The sequence below is a fragment of the Amblyomma maculatum genome, chromosome 4 (genome assembly GCF_055883805.1).
Source record: "Amblyomma maculatum isolate TAMU_Amacu chromosome 4, ASM5588380v1, whole genome shotgun sequence".
NCBI classification, from domain to species: domain Eukaryota; kingdom Metazoa; phylum Arthropoda; class Arachnida; order Ixodida; family Ixodidae; genus Amblyomma; species Amblyomma maculatum.
The window spans coordinates 3,292,936-3,317,829 of record NC_139347.1 but is presented as its reverse complement, the minus strand read 5'-3'; the positions used below and the strand labels follow the sequence as shown (position 1 = coordinate 3,317,829).

Sequence of the window (24,894 nt, the reverse complement as noted above, 5' to 3'; positions counted from 1 at the left end):
GCAAAGAACAGGCTGCTAAATGCAGGCCATGGAAGAACGGCTACTAAATGCAGGCTATGGAAAGAACAGGCATCTAAACGCCGGCCATGGAAGAACGGCTACTAAATGCAGGCTATGGAAAGAACAGGCTACTAAATTCAGGCCATGCAAAGAACAGGCTACTAGATGCAGGCCATGGAAGAATGTCTACTAAATGCATCCAATGGAAAGAACAGGCATCTAAACGCAGGCCATGCAAAGAACAGGCTGCTAAATGCAGGCCATGGAAGAACGGCTACTAAATGCAGGATATGGAAAGAACAGGCATCTAAACACAGGCCATGCAAAGAACAGGCTGCTAAATGCAGGCCATGGAAGAACGGCTACTAAATGGAGGCTATGAAAAGAACAGGCATCTAAACGACGGCCATGCAAAGAACAGGCTGCTAAATGCAGGCCATGAAAGAACGGCTACTAAATGCAGGCTATGGAGAGAACAGGCATCTAAACGCAGGCCATGCAAAGAACAAGCTGCTAAATGCAGGCCATAGAAGAACGGCTACTAAATGCAGGCTATGGAAAGAACAGGCATCTAAACGCAGGCCATGCAAATAACAGGCTACTAAATGCAGGCCATGGAAGAACGTCTACTAAATGCAGCCAATGGAAAGAACAGGCATCTAAACGCAGGCCATGCAAAGAACAGGCTGCTAAATGCAGGCCATGGAAGAACGGCTACTAAATGCAGGCTATGGAAAGAACAGGCATAAACGCAGGCCATGCAAAGAACAGGCTGCTAAATGCAGGCCATGGAAGAACGGCTACTAAATGCAGGCTATGGAAACAACAGGCTTCTAAATGCAGGCCATGGAAAGAACAGATACTAAATGAGCCCATGAAAAGAACATGCTGCTAAATGCAGCCCATGGAAAGAACAGGCTCCAAAATTCAGGACATAGAAATAACACGCTAATAAATGCAGCCCATGGAGAGAAGAGGCTAATAAATGCAGGCCATGGAAACAGCAGGCTACTAAACGCAGCCGATGGAAAGAACAGGCTTCGAAATGCAGGCCATGGAAACAACAGGCTTCTAAATGCTGGTGATGGTGAGAACAGGCTACTAAATGCAGCCCATGGAAAGAACGGGCTTCTATATGCAGCCCATGGAAAGAACAGGCTCCAAAATGCAGGACACCGAAATAACAGGCTACTAAATGCAACCCATGGAGAGAACAGGCTAATAAATGCAGGCCATGGAAACAACAGGCTACTAAATGCTGCCGATGGTGAGAACAGGCTGCTAAATACAGCTGATGGAAAGAACCGGCTCCAAAATGCAGGCCATGGAAACAACAGGCTTCTAAATGCTGGAGATGGTGAGAACAGGCTTCAAAATGCAGGACACGGTAATAACAGGATACTAAATGCAGCCCATTGAGAGAAGAGGCTAATAAATGCAGGACATGGAAACAACAGGCTACTAATCGCAGCGGATGGAAAGAACAGGCTGCTAAGTACAGCTAATGAAAAGAATAGGCTACTAAATGGAGCCCATCGAAAGAACAGGCTCCGAAATGCAGGACATGGAAATACCAGGCTTCTAAATGCAGCCCATGGAAAGAAGAGGCTAATAAACGCAGGCCATGGAAACAACAGGCTACTAAATGCAGCCCATGGAAAGAACAGGCTTCTAAATGCTGACGATGGTGAGACCAGGCTACTAAATGCAGCCCATGGAAAGAACAGGCTCCAAAATGCAGGACATGGAAATAACAGACTATAAATGCAGCCCATAAAAAGAACAGGCTTCTAAATGCAGGCCATGGAAAGAAAAGCTACTAAATGCAGGCCATGGAAAGAACAGGCTACTAAATGCAGGCCATGGAAAGAACAAGCTGCTAAATGCTGGCGATGGTGAGAACAGGCTACTAAATGCAGCCCATGGAAAGAACAGGCTTCTAAATGCAGCCCATGGAAAGAACAGGCTTCTAAATGCAGCCCATCGAAAGAACAGGCTCCGAAATGCAGGACATGGAAATATTGTCACGGGTTCTATCGCTACCCGGACGGCAGTCCAGAAGGACACGGTCAAAGGACGGGGTTGAGGCACAGGAGGCAGAGAGCAGGCGCTTGACCAGGCAAAAGCAGCGGCGTCCCAGAACCACGCACACTCCGCAGAACTTCGTCTTCTTCTCCCTCCAGAACTGACACGGTTAGCGCGGGTTACACTACTCCTCCCCCTGAAAGGCGCATCGTCCCGATGCGCGCTCCAGCGTAACTGAAACGTTAAATCAAGCAGAGCTCAGAGTCAGAATACGTGGTTTTAGCGTTCACAGTAAGTTTTGAGGCGAACCACATGCACCACTTCAGGATGAGGGGGCCGACGAGATGTGCTCGGAACAATCGGAATCACCTCGTAATTCACGTCGCTTATACGGCGAACGACCTCGTATGGGCCAAAGTAACGTTTTAGCAGCTTCTCGCTGAGACCGCGACGGCGAACGGGAGTCCACACCCACACTTTATCACCAGGTGCAAAATGAACTTCACGATGCCGGAGGTTGTACCTGCGTGCATCGACGTGCTGGCGGTCTTGGATGCGCAGTCGTGCCAACTGTCGGGCTTCTTCTGCGTGCTGGGTTACCAGTTCGACATCGTCGTAAGAGTAGGCCTCCGGCTCATGGGGAAGCATGGCGTCAAGCATAGTAGTCACCTCTCGGCCATGCACCAGACGGAACGGCGAAAACCCGGTTGTTTCCTGAGTTGCGGTGTTATAAGCGAAAGTTACGTAGGGAAGAATATCGTCCCATGTACGGTGCTCGACGTCCACATACATAGATATCATGTCGGCCATAGTCTTATTAAGGCGCTCTGTGAGCCCATTCGTTTGGGGGTGGTATGCGGTAGTTTTCCGGTGGTGCGTGTTGCTTAAACGCAAGATCTCTGCCATTAGCTGGGACACGAACGCGGCACCGCGATCTGTGATCAAGACTTCGGGAGCACCGTGGCGGAGGACGATGGACTCGACGAAAAACTTCGCTACATCAGCCGCTGTTGCAGAAGGTAAAGCTCGCGATTCAGCATACCGCGTGAGGTAATCAGTAGCAACAGCAATCCAGTGGTGTCCCGAGTTGGACGTAGGAAAAGGTCCGAGCAGGTCCATTCCTACCTGCTGGAACGGAGTCATAGGCGGCGGAATGGGGTGAAGATGTCCTGCGGGTTGTACGGGCGGAGTCTTACGTCTTTGACATTCGCGGCAGGTCCTGGTATAGTGACGAACAGTCTTAGCAAGTTGAGGCCAGTAATACTTGGAACGAATTCGTGCGAGTGTTCGGCTGTATCCCAAATGCCCGGAAGTTGGGTCGTCATGACAGGCGTCCATAATTTCATTACGTAGGTCAGCCGGAATAACCAGTAGCCAAGACCTCGCACTCGCTGCGAAGCTCTTTTTGTATAGCACATTGTTGCGAAGACGTAGTGCGGGTAGAACGCGCAAGAAGACGCGTGGAATGGTGCCTTCTTGACCTTCCAGATGGGCTATTACTTCACGGAGTTCAGTGTCGTGTCGCTGCCGCGCTGCCATATCGACCGTGCTTATGGTACCTATAAAAGCATCTTCATACTCGTCGTCTTGACCATCAGACGCTGATTCTATAGGGGCTCTCGAGAGGCAGTCAGCATCTGTGTGCCTGCGACCGGACTTATAAACTATTGTAGCATCGAATTCTTGCAACCGAAGGGCCCACCGTGCAAGTCGCCCTGAAGGGTCTCTCAGAGTGCTGAGCCAACATAGAGAGTGATGGTCGGTAACCACCTGAAATGGGCGTCCGTACAAGTAGGGTCTGAACTTATTAATCGCCCAAACTACCGCGAGGCATTCTTTTTCAGTGGTCGAGTAGTTAGTCTCCGCCTTCGATAATGTTCGACTTGCGTAAGCGATTACACGCTCGGTCCCGTTCTGTTTTTGAATGAGCACGGCTCCGAGGCCCTTGTTGCTGGCGTCTGTATGAACTTCAGTCTCGGCGTCCTGGTCAAAGTGCCCGAGTACAGGGGAGGTCTGTAAGCTTTGTTTAAGGCGGTCGAATGCACGCTGCTGTTCATCCGACCGCTGGAAGGCGACGTTCTCCTTCGTGAGATGAGTAAGTGGTGCAGCGACATGAGAAAAATGGGAACAAAGCGCCTATAGTAAGCACAGAGGCCCAGAAACCTCCGTATGGCGTTCTTGTCCGATGGTGTTGGAAAGGAGGCGACGGCGGCTGTTTTATCGGGATCTGGACGAACGCCCGCGCTACTGACGACGTGGCCAAGAAATTTTAATTCCTCGTAGGCAAACTTGCACTTTGTTGGCCTTAGAGTGAGGCCTGCGCTTCTTATAGCTTGTAGTACCGCTCTCAGGCGAAGAAGATGATCGGAGAACGTGCTTGAGAAGATTACAACATCATCAAGGTAGACCAGACAAGTTTGCCACTTCAGTCCGGCCAAGACGGTGTCCATAACGCGCTGAAAGGTTGCTGGCGCGGTACAGAGGCCGAACGGCATCACTTTAAACTCATATAGACCATCCGGGGTGATAAAAGCAGTCTTCTCTCGGTCGCGCTCATCAACTTCGATTTGCCAATAACCACTTTTCAGATCTATGGATGAAAAGTAACGGGCATGTCGTAGATGATCAAGTGCGTCATCAATGCGAGGAAGGGGATAAACATCCTTCTTGGTGACGTTGTTGAGACGGCGATAGTCAACACAGAATCGAAGAGTGCCATCCTTTTTCTTTACTAGTACCACTGGAGCTGCCCATGGGCTGTGCGAGGGTTGGATTATATCGTCGGCCAGCATTTCTTGCACTTGGTTCTGAATAACTTCACGTTCTTTGAAAGAAACTCGGTAAGGCGACTGACGAACAGGGTGAGCAGCGTCATCGGTAATTATTCTGTGTTTGGCAATGGTCGTCTGGCGAACTCCGGATGACGTAGAGAAGCAGTCTTGGAATTCTGCAAGCAGCGCTATCAATTTGGCCCTCTCGCTCACAGAGAGATTAGGTGCAATGCTTACACCCAAAGGTGCATCGTTCTGCTGCGAAGAGAAAGAGGAGAAAGCACCTTCGGACAGGGCAACAACTTGAATAGGGGCGGTAATGCTCTCCATGGTACCGAGAGCCGTGCCTTTCGTAAGGCGCTGTGGAGTGCCACAAAAGTTGGTGACTAGGACGTGTACGCAGCCAGTATCCAGCTGCGCGATACCTCGAGCAACACCAAGACCCCGTTCAAGAAGCAGCTGAGCACTTCCTTCCAGCAGAACTTCGCCAGAAGCAACGTGGTCAGACGTGACAGGGAGAAATACGCTAGACTGGGGCGGTACGGTTACGTGCTCCGCCAAAACGCGTGCCGTGCAAACTTGGGGCTTTGTTTGCGCCGAGGTATATCGAGGTTGACGAAGCGTGAGGCGGCGGTCGGTAAAGTCGATTACAGCGCTGCAATCACTCAAAAAATCCATGCCGAGAATAATGTCTCTGGAACATTTCGATAGTACAACAAAGGTAACTGGGCACCTGAGACCGTTAATCTCAATACGAGCAGTGCATCTGCCGATTGGTCTCACGAGGTGGCCTCCAGCGGTTCTGATATCGGGGCCATCCCACTGCGTCGTTACCTTGCGAAGTCGGCGGCATAGCTCCCCACTCATGACAGAATAGTCTGCACCGGTGTCAACGAGTGCCGTCACGTCGTATCCGTCGATCACAACATCGAGGTTATTGTACACTGTGGCGCGACGGTCGTCGGAAGCTCCGTCGGGGAGTTCGTCGTGAAGTTCGTCAGAAAGCTCGTCAGAGAGCTCGTCGGAAAGCTCGGCGGGAAGTTCGGCGAGAAGTTCGGCGCGAAGTTCGTCGGGAAGGTCGTCGGGTTGATCGTCGGTTCGCGTGGGGGAGCGGGGCGAAAAACGTGGAGGCTCTTTAACAGGAACGGGTTCGGCAACGTCACCTCCAGACGTCGCCGGGCTTAGTTTTCCCGATGAGGGGACAGGCTTTGCCGTCGATTGCTGCGAAGGGGAGATTCGTATCGGCGGGACGGTGTCGAGCGAAGGTCGCGACGTGAAGATCGGTCGGGTGGTGGTGAACGGCGCAGATAATCCGCGATCTCACGGGGTTGCTCGCCGAACTCCGGGCGGGGAGCATTCCGCTGGAAACCGCGAAGACCAAGCTCGCGGTAAGGGCAGCGACGGTAGACGTGGCCTGCTTCTCCGCAGTGGAAGCATAGTGGGCGTTGGTCGGTTGTCCTCCACGCGTCAGCCTTGCTCACCCATTGCTGCTGCGGACGACGATCGTACACAGGGATACGGGGTTGTGCAGGCAAGTACTGACGGCGAGCAGGCGGCGGTGGTGGCTGCTGCGGCGGCGGGCGACTAGCAACGGACGCGTACGTCTCAATGGGCTGAGTAGGTGAAGAAACAACGGAGCACTGTGGATAAAGGGCACGTTGTACTTCTTCGCGGACAGTATCCGTGAGGGCGAAGGATGCCGTACCATCAGCAGGTGGAAGCAGCTGCCGTATTTCCTCGCGTACAACTTCGCGGATGATCTCGCGTAGGTTTGCGGTGTCGAGGGAACCAACAGGGAAGCGAGCAGCTGAAAGGTTCGAAACGCTGGGACCTCCAGCAAGGCGACGATAATGGTCCGCTCGCGTAACCAAGGCTCGCTCAATGTTCGTCGCCTCATTTACAAATTGTGCCACTGTAGTCGGCGGATCACGAATAAGCCCGCAGAAAATGTCACTCTTGACGCCCCGCATGAGTGCACGCACCTTTTTTTCCTCGGTGGCACGGGGGTCGGCACGGGAGCTAAGTCGTAGGACGTCTTGAACAAAACTCGTTACAGTTTCGTCGGGTCGTTGTACTCTTGTTTGCAGAAGGTCTTCTGCTCGCTGTCGCCGATACTGATTGGCGAATGTCCGTCGCAGCTCTTCCTTACAGGTGTCCCAGGATGTAAGGGAGGCCTCGTGGTTTTCGAACCAGTGCCGAGCAGTACTGTCCAGGCAGAAATACAAATTCTGAAGACAGTTTTCGGCATTCCAACCATTGTGGCGGGCCACACGTTCGTACTGCTCCAGCCAATCCTCCACATCTTCGGAGGCATCGCCATGGAACGTGGCAGCCGCTCGAGGAGCCATCGGTAGGTACACCACGGACGGTGCGAGAAACGAGTCCGTCTGTTGACATTGGGTCGTGGTACTCCGGGCCATTGTAAGTTGTGGAGAGCCGGAGTTCGGCAACAGACCAAATTCAGGAGCAAGCCCTTGAAGTCGCCGGCTGGCACGTATCTCGGCCTCCTCGTCGAAGGGGCGACGGCTGAGACTTGGGGGCGAACTCAGAGTAGCGGGTTTTGAGGGGCTGTGCTGCATTTACCCCGCGTCTCCACCAGAATGTCACGGGTTCTATCGCTACCCGGACGGCAGTCCAGAAGGACACGGTCAAAGGACGGGGTTGAGGCACAGGAGGCAGAGAGCAGGCGCTTGACCAGGCAAAAGCAGCGGCGTCCCAGAACCACGCGCACTCCGCAGAACTTCGTCTCCCTCCAGAACTGACACGGTTAGCGCGGGTTACAATATCAGGCTTCTAAATGCGGCCCTTGGAAAGAAGAGGCTAATAAACGCAGGCCATGGAAACAACAGGCTACTAAATGCAGCCCATGGAAAGAACAGGCTTCTAAATGCAGCCCATGGAAAGAACAGGCTTCTAAATGCAGGCCATCGAAAGAACAGGCTCCGAAATGCAGGACATGGAAATACCAGGCTTCTAAATGCAGCCCATGGAAAGAAGAGGCTAATAAACGCAGGCCATGGAAACAACAGGCTACTAAATGCAGCCCATGGAAAGAACAGGCTTCTAAATGCAGCCCATCGAAAGAACAGGCTTCTAAATGCAGCCCATCGAAAGAACAGGCTCCGAAATGCAGGACATGGAAATACCAGGCTTCTAAATACAGCCCATGGAAAGAAGAGGCTAATAAACGCAGGCCATGGAAACAACAGGCTACTAAATGCAGCCCATGGAAAGAACAGGCTTCTAAATGCAGACCATCGAAAGAACAGGCTTCTAAATGCAGCCCATCGAAAGAACAGGCTCCGAAATGCAGGACATGGAAATACCAGGCTTCTAAATGCAGCCCATGGAAAGAAGAGGCTAATAAACGCAGGCCATGGAAACAACAGGCTACTAAATGCAGCCCATGGAAAGAACAGGCTTCTAAATGCAGCCCATCGAAAGAACAGGCTTCTAAATGCAGCCCATCGAAAGCACAGGCTCCGAAATGCAGGACATGGAAATACCAGGCTTCTAAATGCAGCCCATGGAAAGAAGAGGCTAATAAACGCAGGCCATGGAAACAACAGGCTACTAAATGCAGCCCATGGAAAGAACAGGCTTCTAAATGCAGCCCATCGAAAGAACAGGCTTCTAAATGCAGCCCATCGAAAGAACAGGCTCCGAAATGCAGGACATGGAAATACCAGGCTTCTAAATGCAGCCCATGGAAAGAAGAGGCTAATAAACGCAGGCCATGGAAACAACAGGCTACTAAATGCAGCCCATGGAAAGAACAGGCTTCTAAATGCAGCCCATCGAAAGAACAGGCTTCTAAATGCAGCCCATCGAAAGAACAGGCTCCGAAATGCAGGACATGGAAATACCAGGCTTCTAAATGCAGCCCATGGAAAGAAGAGGCTAATAAACGCCGGCCATGGAAACAACAGGCTACTAAATGCAGCCCATGGAAAGAACAGGCTTCTAAATGCAGCCCATCGAAAGAACAGGCTTCTAAATGCAGCCCATCGAAAGAACAGGCTCCGAAATGCAGGACATGGAAATACCAGGCTTCTAAATGCAGCCCATGGAAAGAAGAGGCTAATAAACGCAGGCCATGGAAACAACAGGCTACTAAATGCAGCCCATGGAAAGAACAGGCTTCTAAATGCAGCCCATCGAAAGAACAGGCTTCTAAATGCAGGCCATCGAAAGAACAGGCTCCGAAATGCAGGACATGGATATACCAGGCTTCTAAATACAGCCCATGGAAAGAAGAGGCTAATAAACGCAGGCCATGGAAACAACAGGCTACTAAATGCAGCCCATGGAAAGAACAGGCTGCTAAATGTTGACGATGGTGTGACCAGGCTTCTAAATGCAGGCCATGGAAAGAACAGGCTTCTAAATGCTGACGATGGTGAGACCAGGCTACTAAATGCAGCCCATGGAAAGAACAGGCTCCAAAATGCAGGACATGGAAATAACAGGCTATAAATGCAGCCCATAAAAAGAACAGGCTTCTTAATGCAGGCCATGGAAAGAAGAGCTACTAAATACTGGCCATGGAAAGAACAGTTTACTAAAAGCAGGCGATGGAAAGAACAGGCTTCTAAGTGCAGGCCACGAAAAGAACTGCTACAAAATGCAGGCCATGGAAAAAACAACAATACTAAATTCAGCCCATGGAAAGAACAGGCTGCTAAATACTGGCCATGGAAAGAACAGACTACTCAATGCAGTCCATGGAAAGAACAGGCTTCTAAACGCAGGCCATGGAAAGAACAGGCTTCTAAATGCGGCCCACGGAACGATGGAAAGTACAGGCTATAAATGCAGGCCATGGAAGAACTGGTACTAAATGCAGGCTATGGAAAGAACAGGCTTCCAAATGCAAGCCATGGAAAGAACAGGCTCCAAATGCTGGCCATGAAAAGAACAGACTATTAAATGCAGCCCTTGGAAAGAACAGGCTTCTAAATACAGGCCATGCATAGAAGAACATCTACTAAATGCAGGCTATGGAAAGAACAGGCTTCCAAATGCAGGTCATAGAAAGAACAGCTACTAAATGCAATCCATAGAAAGAACTGGCTACGAAATGCAGCCCATGGAAAGAACAGGCTTTTTAATGCAGGTCACGGAAAGAACCGCTGCTAAATGCAGCCCACGGAAAGCGTGGGCTAATAAATGTAGCCCATGGAAAGAACAGGCTGCAAAATGCAGGTCATGAAAAGAACAGGCTGCTAAATGCTGGCCATTGAAAGAACAGGCTTCTAGCCAATGGAAAGAACAGCCTGAGAACCGGCTACTAAATGCAGCCAATGGACAGAAAGCCTACTAAATGCAATCCCTGGAAAGAACAGGCTGCTAAATGCAGGCCATGGAAATAACAGGCTTCTAAATGCAGCCTACTCGCCTGATGGGGCTGGGACAGGTGCGTCACCGCCGCTTGGTGGCATGTATGGACACTCCAATGTCAACCTTAATTAACGCCATAACATTTCATGCTAGCTCCATATGCTAGGCAGAGGAAGTAGCTATCGCACTGGCCATCGCGGATCCCCGCACCAAAACTATTCTAAGCGACTCAAAAAGCGCCGTTCAAAATTTCGCCAAAAATTCTGTAAGCGCACTCGCGGCGCGAATTCTGCACAACCGATCTCTCAATCACAAAATTAATTTCGTATGGGTTCCGGCTCACGCGGGTAACTCCGGAAACGAAGGGGTCGACCGTCTAGCCCGAGGCTGAACCAACCGGGAGACGGGAGATCTATCGGAAACGGACGCGCCTGTCGAGGCGCCGCGCACATGCGCGGAGGTAACAAACTTTTATCGCGAGCTAAGATGCACGTACCCCGCCCCTCACCCCGACCTCGAGCGGGCGCAAGCCACGACACTCAGACGCCTACAAACAAAGGCCATTCTTAGCCCCTGCCGATTATCGTTAATTACGAACGGAGAATTCAACCCTGCATGCCGGCACTGCGGTGACGGGACGCAGACCATCCAAGACAATATACTGTGGGATTGCGCCAGCAATCCCCCTCCAAAGACACTCTTGCCAGCTCCCTCAGCGGAGGAATGGGACAAGCTGTTGGCCAGCCCAAGAAAAACTACGCAACTGGCCCTAATCACGCTCAAGAGGTCGCTCCCGACTGGAGGCCATCCTAGACTTGCCCCAGCCTGAAATAATTCCTTTCATTTTGTGGCAATAAATGTTTTTACCACCACCGGCGGGGGCTAGCCTGCCACATAATTTTTATCTATTGTAGGCTGTCATTGCACCCGCCACCGTTTCGGTGGTGGACGACGGCTGTTGCTGCGGCGCGCGTCTTTCTCTCCCTCTTCCTTTCTTTCTTCTTTATTTTCTCTTCTGTCTGCACGATGAAGAGGAGGTGGCTCAGCAACAGAGCGCAGTAGCAGGCCCGTGCATTTTCGTTTTCTCCTTCTTCCAGCCACAACAACAACAACAACAATGTAAAGAACAGGCTACTAAATGGAGCCCACGGAAAGAACATGCTACTAAGTGCAACCCATGGAAAGAACAGGCTACTAAATGCTGCCAATGAAGCGAAAAGGCTATAAACGCCGCCGATGCAGAAAACAAGCTGCTAAATACAGCCCATGCAGAAAACAAGCTTCTAAATTCATCCCACAGAAAGAACAGGCTAATACAAAATATTCTCTTCTTGAAGTTAGTTTTCTTGAAATTCTTCTCTACAGCTTGAATGGCTTTCTGCTCATACGCTCCTTCCTGTAGCACCACAAACCCACCCTCTTTGTCAGACTGGACTACCATTAAGCCATGCTGTTTTAAGTAGCTGACCACCTTTCGTTGCTGAGGCAAGCGCCTAGAACAGTGACTCACGTTGTTTGCCACAGCTTCGGCTCCATCCCAAACGGCTCTGTCCTTGTCTCGCTCCTTTGCTTTTCCTGCTATACGTCGAGCCATGGCCAGAAGTTCCGGCTTCCCTGCAGCGGGTTCAAAGGAGAATTTTGGCCCTTTTTCGAGGATGCCGCGAATTTCATCCGAGAGCTCGATGTCGTCCACGACGTCGACCTTGCTGGGTGCAGTGTAGTTGCCCCTCCTTTTCGGTAGGGAAACTCGAACTCGATGCCACAAGAACTCTGTACTTTGTGCTGCCAATATTTTGTAGTCGCGGAACAGTCTAGCCGCTCTGCATGGATCTTTTCCTTCCTGGACAAGCACACGATCCTAGTCTTCATACAGACGAACTTGGCGCCAACCTTCGGACTTGAGTATTCTACACAATCTTCTTGCGTGGCAGAAGATTAATGCAGCAAGTATTTCAGAGCTCTTCATTATCTAGTATTGTGGTCAACGTTTTTATGACAGAAAGCAAAACAGGAATGAATGAGTGAACGAAATTAGCTGCTGCGTCCTCGCTACAGCGGTTTTTCAGGATAACTTCGTAAGAATTCTCACTCGGGGTGCTGCAACTTGTAAAAGAAGTCGGAAGCAACAATTAAATTTGAAACAATGCTTAGTCGAGTAATTTGTATTTCACAAATTTCTCTTATCTGTCAGGGTAAGAAGAAAGCTAGACGGCAGAGCTTCGCGCTTTCTTATTGAGGAAAGATAAATTAGAGGAACGTTCAGATTTGCTGAAGATGCTAGAAAGCAAGAAATTATATTTATTCCTCTCATGCCTTTTAACAATTCATATGACTGGAGGTACATAGAAGTGTAAGTTTCTCAACATGGAATTTTTGAAACATTTTCAACTCTTATATACGCCAATTGATGGGAACTGCTTATCTGACTATGCTGACGGTTTGCTTGTTACATTTGTCAATATTGCCACATTCCTAACCGTTCTCGTGGCGCAGCCAGACTGTAATGCTTAACATTGGCTCACTTTATTTGCGCCTATGGCCAGTGATACTTCTCTCGAGGTGCCGCTGTTTTGTGCGCATCCCTTCACGTTCCAGTAAAGCGATCTTGGATGGTTGAACTATTTGACGGTGACAATATTATCAACAATTTGAATAAAACCTTCAGAGATGTAATTGCGTTACAAGTGAGAAAGTTAATAAATGTAAAGTGTTCTTTCAACTTTGATGACCGAGTATTAATTCCCAACCAGCGATGTACAAGTCGAGAAAATATTGATGTCCCATTTAATGCCACTAATATGTCGAATCTTGTTCTAATGAGTACTGAGTACGTCTTTGTTTTTAGTGTGAAAAGTTACAATAAATATTATTACTTACAACGCTGCAGTAATAAATTGTATGGCTTTATGCCCATAAGCATTACCAATAAAAACGAAGGTTATAAATGAGAATATGTAGTAGTCTTTGGGGTACGAAGAACAATACGCAGTTTTAGGAAAACAATAATCTTATTTCAATAGTCACGCTCCACGGTACTCTGTCGGAAAGCGTCAGCCAACACTCTTTCTTAGCGCATTGACTTGATAACGATGTTCATTGGTTGAGTGGCAGAAATAGCTTGAACTGGAGTACAACAAATCACAAGGCTGGTTGCCCTCTCTCCTTCGTATTCTTTCAGTCTGGTGCACAGCTACGTGAACCTGACGGGCGTCCGCGTGGAAGACGGTGGCCTGTACGCCTGCGTAACCCGGAACAGCGCGGGACAGGCTTCGCACTCGGCGCGCCTGGTTGTGCCGGGAAAGCCAGTGGCGCGCAGGCCGTCCGCAAACGTGACGGCGCTGGCTGGCCGCACGATGCATTTCCAGTGCCCTGTGGCGGGACACCCGATCCAAAGCATCACCTGGAAGAAAGGTGCCCGTACAAAGAATCCGAAGCGGGCTAACGGTGATAAAAGCGCTGACGATTGAGCGTGTGCTTAGCATCGCCCAGTTGCAGAAATATCGAAAACTGTCCGCTCGTTTTCGCGCACACCTTGTGCGCGACTGCTGTCATTCACTTCTTAAGATATTTTTTTTTTGCGAGTTATTGTTTTCGTCTTCTCCTTCCACCGATTAGAGTAATCTCATTCTGTTGAAAAAATATCGAATTGTAGGCGTCGACGCGTGCGTGAAAATGTGAAAAATGTGAAAAGAAACAGTGATAATATTTACTATTTTATGACCAGTAGCAGATCTTAAGGTGTTAAATGCAAATAGTGAGCATAAATTGTGCCCTAAGTGAATGGCACGGCCTGAAGAAAAAAAAAAAACGTTTTAAAATTTCTGGTGCTTACATTGCCCATCAAGAACACAGAACAAGTCGTATATCATTCGTTGTGATACCTCGTGAAATGGTTTAACATAGAATCTAAAGGACAGAGCGGATTGTTTTCTTTTGGGTTTATTGCGACGAAACCTTGACGAGCTACTTCCTTTGCGCGCGCTTCGGAGTCTCAACAGTAAAGGTATAAAAATATAGCCGGCGCACCTTCATGCGAGATAACTATATTGCTTTATTCTCTGCTTTCTTCGGCCCGTTTGAAGCATATGTCCAACTCCAGCAGTTGCGGGCATTCTCCGCTGGCATGACGATGGTAGGACTCAAGCTGACAAGCAGTATCGGCTACTTTAAACCTTCTGCTTGTGCCCCTAAATTTAACGTTTCTTATGTAAACCATTTAATATCTGCCTGACTTATCAGCACAGTGTCGTAATATTGAGTCCGTCTTCACAGATTTACTGCATACATCACCTCTTTTAGAATGCTTCTTGTTTTTGTTTTTCAAACGCATTGTTACTATTACTTCGAGGCAAAACCTGAATTGTACTTGCACATAAGCTTTGCCTATTATCCTCAAAACAGAATCCTGGGGCCAGATCCAGCGACGGTTCCGTTCGGGAACTGGTTCCTTTCGCCGCTCCTAATTGGTTGCTGCGTCACGTCCGGCGTGACGCAGTAAAAACTGACGCAGTAAAAAAAAAAAATAAAAACGAGACGACGCCTTCTACACGTCTCAGGAGGTTTTGCGGCAACACCGGCTAAGGCAGTGTGCCGATCGCGAAGCGAAGTGGGGACGAAGGGGCGCATGCCGGGCTGCCGTCAGAAGCAAAGGTGCTCTACGCGCTTCGATCGCTACTTTGCGATCGGGAGCTCTCGGTCAACAGCAGTGCGACCATTTGAATCCGGCAGTCGTAGAGACAAATAATTCGCGTCCGTAAGTGTGCGGGCTGAGTTTTTGCCTCCTCCTACATCAGCGAATGGCGAGGAGACGGTGGTTGACTGGATCGAGTGCGGTCGGATTCCATATGTCATCGGCTGCGTCCTACATTTACAGCTATTCACGGAAAGTTCGCACATACTCACGATGCTTGAGCGGCCGATAAGGCTACGAACGCTGCCCCGCTACATAGTGTTGTGCCCGGCCAAAGCCGCCCAGAAATTCAGCCGGACGCCGAACTTCTTCGGCAAATTCATCGGCGAATGCCTCCTTCACAAAATTCGAATACTTCTCTGCAAAGCAACAGTGCACTGGAGGCGAGCCGTGCCAGAGGGAGAGAAGCGACGTGTTTCAACATGAGCTGAGCGTCCAGACAGCGCGGCGCCGTGGCCCTGACGGTGGACCCCTTCTCGCCCCGCGGCATATTTGAAGCAAAAGCGCAGCAAGCTCTCCCATTGGCCCTGCGAAAGTGCTGCCGTCGGATTGGACCATTTGAGCATCAACGGCTTCTCGGTTACGGAGATTCAAGTGCTTCCGTTCGAGACTCCGAGTGAGTTCGCCACTAGCGCCCATCGGGAGCAGTTCGCCCCCTCAGAGAGCGGACGCGGCGGAATCTCCCCGGCCGTCGCTGCGCGAGAACAGTCGCGTATGGCTATATTAGCTTTCGGCCCCAGAGCCGAATTCGTTGTGTAAATGCCTGTAAATAGTGTATAAAGCCTTTTCTTCATCTCACCAGCGCCGACTCGGATTCATCGCTACCGCCCAGGGAGCTGACAGCCCTCGTTCACGAAACGGGTAACGCGCGCTGCGCAACCAACTCCTTGGCACAACCTTGTTGACGCAGACGCTCTAAGTCGGGCCTTCTAGGCCGCGCTTCCTGCAGCGACTCCGCGTTGCTTACCTTCTCTTGCTTCGCGACGGACTGTTATGTTCGCAGGCAGACTGGGAAACATTAAAAGACCTCCTTGCTTCCTCAGTTATGGTCTACAGTCCAAGTGATTTCAAGAGAACTTTTTCATTATTGATTATTACTTTTCCCTGCTGTTTATGTATTATTAATGTGCAAAATTGTTGTTTGAACCTTGTGTACTGCATCCTATACAATTGCATCTTGTTGTAGTGGGAGCAAAAAGGGGACAACAATGTAGCTAATTGAATTTGAAATTTTTCCTCTGTCTGGTTTTGACGGGTGACCGAGGGTACTTCCTTGTGTTGAGTGTTGGCTGTTGTCGATCAGTTTTGCAAGCCGCAGAACAGTCTACCACTACCACTCATCATCATCATTATCATCAGCCTGATTATACCCACTGCAGGGCGAAGGCCTCTCCCATATTTCTCCACTTAACCCGGTTCTCTGCTAGCTGCATCCACTTGGCCCCTGCGAACTTCTTAATCTCATCCGCCCACCTAACTTTCTGCCGCCCCCTGCTACGCTTTCCTTCCCTTGGAATCCAGTTTGTTACCCTCAGCGACCATCGGTTATCCTCTCTTCGCACTACATGTCCTGCCCATGTCCATTTCTTCTTCTTAATTTCTACTAGAATGTCGGTAACTTGAGTTATTTCTCTGACCCACTGTGCACGCTTTCTATCTCTTAATGTTACCCCTACCATTTTTCGTTCCATAGCCCTCTGGGTTGTCCTCAACTTAAGTAGAACTCTCTTGGTTAGCCTCCACGTTTCAGCCCCATAGGTAAGTACAGGCAAGATGCAACTGTTGTATACTTTCCTCTTGAGCGATACCGGTAAGCTGCTAGTCATAATCTGCGAGTGCTTGCCAAATGCGCTCCATCCCAATCGTATTCTTCTTGTTATTTCCTTTTCGTGGTCCGGGTCTGCGGTTACTACCTGTCCTAAGTAGACATATTCGCCTACTACTTCCAGTATTTCGCTACCTAATGTAAACTGCTGTTCCTTCCCGAGGCTGTTGAACATTACCTTAGTCTTCTGCATATTGATTTTCAAGCCTACCTTTCTACTTTTCCTGTCTAGGTCATCAATCATTATTTGCAGTTCATCCCCCGAGTTGCTTAGCAAGGCAATGTCATCAGCAAATCGCAGATTACTTAGGTATTCTTCATCTACCCTTATCCCTAACTGCTTCCATTCCAAGTCTCTGAATACTTCCTCTAAACAAGCTGTGAATATTACTGGGGAGATTGTGTCTCCTTGCCTAACACCTCTCTTTATGGGAATTTTGTTACTTTCTTTATGCAGAACTATAGTTGCTGTGCAGCCGCTATATATATCTTCCAGCACTTTCACGTACGGCTCGTCGACCCCCTGATTTCGCAATGCCTGCATCACCGCCGAGGTTTCAACTGAGTCAAATGCTTTTTCGTAATCAATGAATGCTATGTATAAGGGCTGGTTATATTCCGAGCATTTTTCTATCACCTGATTGATGGTATGGATATGATCGATAGTAGAGTACCGTTTCCGAAACCCTGCTTGATCCTTTGCTTGATTGCAGTCTAAGGTTGTCCTGATTCTATTAGCGATTACCTTAGTAAATACCTTATACGTAACAGACAGTAAGCTGATTGGTCTGTAATTTTTAAGGTCCTTAGAGTCCCCTTTCTTGTGAATGAGGATAATGTTTGCATTCTTCCATGGTTCCGGTACCGTCGATGACACCAGGCACTGCGTATACAGGGTGGCCAGGTTTTCTAGCACGATATCCCCCCCGTCCTTCAGCAAATCTGTAGTTATCTGATCCTCTCCAGCTGATTTCCCCCTTTTCATAGTATCTAGTGCTTTCTTGTCCTCGTCCTTCGTCACAGTTGGAGCGTCTGACTGTTTTTCCCTACCGCCAATCTCATTACGGTCCTGACTACTTTGGCTACTGTAGAGATCTGTATAGAACTCCTCGGCTACTTTGACTATCTTTTCCATATTAGTGATGACGTTGCCCGCCTTGTCCCTTATCGCATACATCTGGTTTTTGCCTATGCCCAATTTCTTCTTTACCGCTTTAAGGCTTCCCCCGTTCTTTACAGCATGCTCAATTTTCTCCATGTTATACTTCCTAATATCGGCCACCTTGCGCTTATTGATTAGCTTTGATATCTCGGCCAATTCGATCTGGTCTGTTGGATTGGAAGCTTTCATACTCTGGCGTTACTTAATCAAATCTTTCGTCTCCTTAGACAGCTTACCGGTATCCTTTCCAACTATCCTACTGCCTACTTCTACCGCGCACTCAGTAATGATATCTCTGAAATTATTGTTCCTTGCCTCTGGGGTAATGTCGCCATCCTCAGTTAGAGCTGAAAACCTATTCTGTAGCGAGATCCTGAACTCTTCTGCCCTCCCCCTCACCGCTAATTCGTTGATGGGTTTCTTTCTTACTAATCTGTTGCGTTCCTTCTTCCGATTTAGGCTAATTCGGGACCTCACCATCCTGTGGTCACTGCATCGCACTTTCCCGATTACCTCTACATCTTGCAAAATGGCGGGGGTTGAACACATTATGAAGTCGATTTCATTTTTAGTCTCTCCGTTAGGACTTTTCCATGTCCATTTCCGGTTCTTCCGTTTGCTGAAGAAGGTATTCATGATTCGTAAGTTATTGCGCTCTGCAAACTCAACTAGTAACTCCCCCCTGCTATTCCTAGAACCAATGCCATAGTCACCTACTACCTTGTCTCCTGCCTGTTTTTTGCCTACCTTGGCATTGAAATCGCCCATTAGTACAGTATACTGCGTCTTTACTTTTCGCATTGCCGATTCTACATCTTCGTAGAAGCTTTCAACTGCCTGGTCATCATAACTACATGTAGGTGCATAGGCCTGTACAACCTTCAGTTTATACCGCTTATTAAGCCGAATTACGATGCCTGCAACCCTCTCAATAATACTATAGAATTCCTCTATATTACCCGCTATATACTTATTGACAAGGAAACCTACTCCTAGTTGTCGCCTCTCTGGTAAGCCTCGATAACACACTACCAGTGGCGAGATGCAAAGGCATCGGAGCGACCCGAGCGAAGTTGATCGGCGTGCCCCGGCAACAAGGCTGTCGGCAGAGACCCTGACCTGGCAAATGGAACTCGAGGCACGTGAGGCTACCTGGCGCCCGGACACTGGACGTGAGTTTGGAGGAACCTGGCGAACTAGCGCGCCCGATATCCGAGCCACATGCGAGCAGCTCGTCTTCCCGGCGCATTGTCTGATGGCGGGAGTGCTGTTGTGCCCGGCCAAAGTCGCCCAGAAATTCAGCCGGACGCCAAACTTCTTCGGCGAAGCATGCATCGCTTCATGCAAGCTCCCTATACTCGCGGACAAGTTTATCTGGTTATGTAGCCAAGGCTACGGGGGCGGGGCTTTCGTCATGATGTTACTACACTATGTTCTTCTGTCATATCAGGCCTCGGGTACGGTTTCCGTCATTGCTTGAAATAATGGCTTCCGAGCCTCCAGCGACGCAGAAATGTCTTTCTTTACACTGCTTACGGTCTATGAGAACGTATATTTGCGGTTAATGAATATCACGCGCTTCGTACGCTGCCGAAACAAGCGCATTACGAAAGCGCGCAGAAACAAACGGGTAGACGCAGCAGCAGCCGACATACGCTTCGGGAGATTCCCGGCAGATAGCACGGCCCATCCCGTTCGCATGGAGGCGTGTGCTGGTTTTAAAACGCACTACACTAACGTTGTACTGGCCTATATTGTAGCACAATCTAGATTCAACAACAACGTAGCATTTCTGTTATTATATAATATTCCAGAGCATGATTCGCGTAATTTATCAAGGGACTATATTCTGCTGCGCAGTGAGCTGATGCGTTTTGGCTCTGTAGCTTTGGCTTCCATAGCCACAAAGACTTTTCCGGGAGTATAGTCAAAAGTTCTTCAAAAGCCGAAAGAGGCTGGGAAAGTTTTGTGCTTAACTCATAAACTCAATAGGCAGGCAGAAAAATTTTAGTTTGCAGGCTTTTGTTTGAATGGCACTCAAGTGGGCCACAAATAAGCAGGAAACTCACAAAATATTACGAAACCCGCTGGAGCGGCTGAAGTGAACTGCAGTTCTCAAGCCACGACCTTTCAATGCGCCCTGCGGAAATACATATATCCACAGTTCTAAGCACTGCTGCTCCTCCAGCCACTCTTCATGATCATCAGTGCGACGATTGCCCGAGCAGAATCGTGAAACTTGTGCTGAGGTTCTATTACAGTAAAGTGCATACATAGAAGCCTTTATTGCGTTCAAAGCTCACGCCTCTTGCAGCGAAGAGTTGCGCAATTTTGCAAGAGGACGCACTGTTTTAACCAGCTCGGTACTAGACGCTGTGGTAATGGTGTTTTAAATAATCTGCGGACTTAAAATATCAACCACATCGCAACACCTCCCGTTCTTCTGTATTTCGCTCATGTCGTCTCGGTGGGTGCCGTGGATGCCTGCGGACAGACGGGCGTTGGCTTCCTCAGAACCACCGACAGCGGAGCTTCCCAAACGGCACCCTGGTGGTGACCCAGGTGCAACGCAGCCAGGACAGCGGCTGGTACGAGTGTACGGCCCGTGACCCTCAGGGGAACTCTGCACGAGGGCAGCTGGCTGTGCGCGTCATGAGTGAGTGTTGTTATTGTTGTTGCGACTGTAAGAAAAAGGAAAAGAAAATGCACAGGCATTCTACTAGCTCTGTAGCTCGGCCATCTCCTCCGCCTCGTGCGGACAGAGGAGAAAATAGAGTAGAAAGAAAGAAAGAAAGAAAGAAAGAAAGAAAGAAAGAAAGAAAGAAAGAAAGAAAGAAAGAAAGAAAGAAAGAAAGAAAGAAAGAAAGAAAGAAGCTATCCATGTATTCCCTCACAGCTTCTCAGGTATATACGGCTGTGATTTCATTTCACTTTAGTATCGCTTAAATAATGTTTACACGGCTCTAATTTTGAGGTACTATGTGAGGAGAATATATTGCACACTATTTTATTAATAGTACTAACATTGGTTCACAGGCGAAACAAAAGGCCCAGTATCAGCCACACGTGTACTGCGGACACCTGAACGGCGTCGTAAGGGATGGGAGGAAAGTGAAAGCGAAAGCGGAAAGATAGAAGGGGGTGCCTTAGTGGAGGGCTATGGAGTGATTTTGATCGCCTGGAGATATTTAACGAGCACTGCCATCGCTCAGTACACTGACGCTTCTTCCTAGAGTATTTTGGGTCTGCCTATAATGCAAATGAAAAGATCTTTGACAAAACGCGCTGAAGAAAATGGGAACCGAAGGTAATGACGCACAGGGAATGTTGGTTGCGCGTACACTAACTTTAATCAGTGCTTTAATTGCTACACTGAAGATACTTATCCAGTGTCCATGTGGTCATAACAAGAACGGAATATGATTAATCTGACTGAGGACTTTATTCTCTATGACGAAACAATAGGAAACTCCATTATTTTTTTCGTAGGAACCGTGAGATAGCTTTCAAGCATTGTTTCAGTTAATTTTAATCTAAAAAGCCCCAAGCGGTTTATGGCGATGCAAATTTTCTACATTCTTTACTAGGTCTAGATCCAGGTGGGTGTGACTATTGAGATTTATTTGGTATTGAAGCATGAATATTGATGAGGGAGTTAAGACTTACAAGAATTCGAAATAAAACCTCTTCTACTTACGAATTGTAATTTTAACTCGCCTCTTTCCGCAATAAGACATTCTTAGTTCTACACTGCACACCTACAGCTTTGTTGTCGCTGTTGTTAAAGAAAGACATGTGACAGATCCAGTCAAAAATAAGCGGTCATAAATCACAGTAGTTATTTTGACTTAAGTTATTGTATCAAATATTCAATGATCATTTTAAATTATTCTGGAAAAATCTTTCTCTACATGTTATACTACCAGGCAATAAAACAATCTTACATTCACCCTTTTTATCCAGCGTAATAACTTCTTTAATTATTCATTTTTGTCAAACAAAAAACCTGCGGCGAAAACCATGACTTCCAGCCTGTAAAACGCACACATTCAATCCAGCGCATGCTCCAGCCAACGTTTATAGATACTATAAACGTTGGCTCCAGCAGCAGTAATTGGAGTCACGTGATCCCACTTGCTCCTCTAGGTTGACACTAGAGCCACCTGCTCCAGCGGTGGAGCTCGCGCCCAATAGTAACTGTGACGTCATGGAGAGCCGGCGGTGTGGTATGTCTGGGCGCGCTGGCAGAGGACGTGCGCCGGTACAAAAAACATAGCGCAACGTTACTCCACGTGGGGATTGATTTGGAGCTATGCTTACGCATTTTTCCTAGTGCGGCTGGCCGCGGTGATCTCAAATGTTTTTGTTCGTCAGCAACACAGACCGACTGAACGGTAAGGGCCGATTTTAGACTGAAGATCTATGCATAAGTTAGGTGTGGGCTGTACGCACAATGACGTTGCAACTAAAGTACATGAATTACTTCTTTCTTAATAACTACAGGACATTTTTGGTATGCATTTAATAATAACATCGACTTCAGTTGTGCATGGCACCATAATGCTGCGTAGTGGTTTAAATTAGTTAGCGCAACTGCAGTTAAAATACGCGCAGTGAATTCTTCAAAACCTGCATCTTAAAAGATGCATGACATCTATGTGATATCTTGTCGTCTTGCTGCATACCTTGTTTATGAAAGAATAGCTATTCATTTAAAAGTTATTTACATAGTCTAAGCATTTTTACTAGGGCACTGGATTTGTTATATTTTTCTAGAATATAATATAGTCTAATTTGTCTCGTAAATGAAGATAAATATTATGCGCATGCCGCTTGTGTATGCTGCCGTATAGGCGGTGGCATACACATGCTGAATGCTCTTACACATTTCGTTATCTAAATGCTTAGATAATATTTATGCGGCGGCTAAGCACCAGAGACAACAGCATTGCAAGGAACGAAGACGCCGCACCATCTTCAAGTCGAATCTGGAGCAGCGAACGCTGGGGAGAAAGATCGCAGCCTTGGCAGATGCCAGAACATATCAAAGCTCGGTGAGCAACTGTCGAAATGCCGGAAGAAAATCCCCTCTTCAGAGCCGCGCTCCGCATTCCTGCGCTGGGAAACCCTTAACGGTGTGCGACATTTTGAAGCATCAGTAAGCTTCCTGGGCCTTTCAGCGGTTGGAATGCGCAAGGGAGTTATTCTGGTACAGCTTAGGGATTCCGATGCCACGCTGAATATCGGGATGACATTGTGACACACCAGGAAGTAAGCGTGGGCCGGGGCGATAGGACGTTCGTGCCCCGTATTTCAGAAATGGCACTGATTGTGTATTTATTCTTTTTTTTTTCTTTGAAAACCTTTCCTGCCGTATGTTTCAACATACACAACTCCCCATTGCATATAAAAAAATGGCGAGAGCGCATTTGTTGCTTTTCGGAGCACAGTCGGAAAGAGTTAGGCTGAAAAGTAAGCCATCTCCCTTTAGTGAGCATTCGCGCATTAGATCTAGCTTAGGGCATACCTTCCTAACCCCAAATAGAGGTTTGCAGAAAATATTCAGAGGCGATCGACGCCGTTTACCCGGAAGCAAATGTGTAAACAATTTGTTTTGGCGATCTCGATTCATTCACGCGAAAGTGAATTTGCGTCTCAATGTGACATGTTATTTCTTCGGATGTTTTCTGGTTGTTTTTTACTACTATTCAAAGTAAAGATGCCATTTAAATTTATAGGTAAATTTCATTTTGCATTTCCAGTTCTAACCCTTATTACAACTTTAATTCTAGTTCTAAGTTTACTATTTACGAATGTAATTGAAAATGTTATTGGAATTTCTATTTCCACTGTAAATGAAATTCGTTTCAACCTGATATTCTAGCTTAACCCTCCTCCTTTAGACTAACCCCAGTGCTCCATCTCCTCTCCGCATCAGCAAGTCTGCATGGACGACGCCGGCACGCTTCCCTTACGCCCACGTCAGACGGTGCACAGTTCTCGTTCATATCAACGCTCCAATGCTACTTCCTAAATATAAGCTTTATGGCTCGCTTTTCTTCTTTACGAGCGCTGTTCTATATCTGAGTAGCACTTTCGCAAAATATAGGGGTGCTGAACATCGCCACCATTTGCAAGACAGATTCCTGTTGCTAAGTTTACTAAAGGTCGCTCTGCAGTGAGTGAAACAGTTCCTCAAGGAACAAGCAGCTCCTTCTGGTCGTTCTCAACCTGCTGAAGCGGAAGCCATAAAACAACGAGGTCAAACTTAAAGAAGGCCATGTTATATTACCATACCCTGTTAAAGCTTTCATTTCGAGAGCGGTATATAGTGTTTGCGCAAAGCGTTCCTGCTCCTTGCGACGTGAAGCGGCTTTTAATGCATTGTTGCTGCTCCAGAGAATTGCTTGCATTGGGAAATGAATTATAGAGAGGACCCTGATTGAACATTCCGGCAAAGCTTGCTATCCGTAAAAGTAATTTCCGGGGGGCGTATTAGAGTTTCCTCAGCGTTCGTACTCCCGAAGAAGTGAAATACAGCCATATCGTCACATAAGAAGAGCACATAAACGCAATGACGTAGTTTCTTTCGAAATCTCTGCCTTCGTACCAATGTAACCGCATACAAAATGTATTCGTTCATCAAATTTTCCCGGCCCCTCGGGCTTTCAAACGTTATAAAACAGAAACTCTATGAAACATCTTCGAATTATTCTATGCATGGCGTTCCCTTGACTGCTTGTATGCGGATGTGTATATGTACATATGTGCTGCTGTAAATAATTGAACGCTTATTCAAATCGCAGGAACAATATTTATTACTCATTTAAACTATTGTTATGCTTTTGAAGTTACAACAACGAAATACAATAATTCGGCAAAGAGGAACTATTTTCTCACTGTATAGACCAAGAAATGAGTTGCAATTATCACGAAGGAAACGTTATCCACATCGCGGCGTTTCAAATGCATAATCTTTCGTCCACATAAAATGGTAGTATTAAAAGGATAAAATAGTGACTAACGTTTAAAATTAGTTGTAAAACGCTTCATTTTGTATTAGAAAGGCATCCTGTCAAAA

General features: G+C 47.8%; 1 protein-coding gene across 1 annotated transcript in view; it reads left to right on the top strand.

Moving 5' to 3' along the window:
• The window catches only part of LOC146190218 (cell adhesion molecule Dscam1-like), a 175,672-nt gene that overhangs the window by 64,098 nt on the left and 86,680 nt on the right, over positions 1–24,894 (top strand). Inside the window, exons 6-7 of the mRNA XM_084600681.1 lie at positions 13,315–13,547; positions 20,308–20,469. Of these exons, the coding sequence (XP_084456807.1) occupies positions 13,315–13,547; positions 20,308–20,469 (395 nt within the window). The remainder of the gene's footprint in view (positions 1–13,314; positions 13,548–20,307; positions 20,470–24,894) is intronic.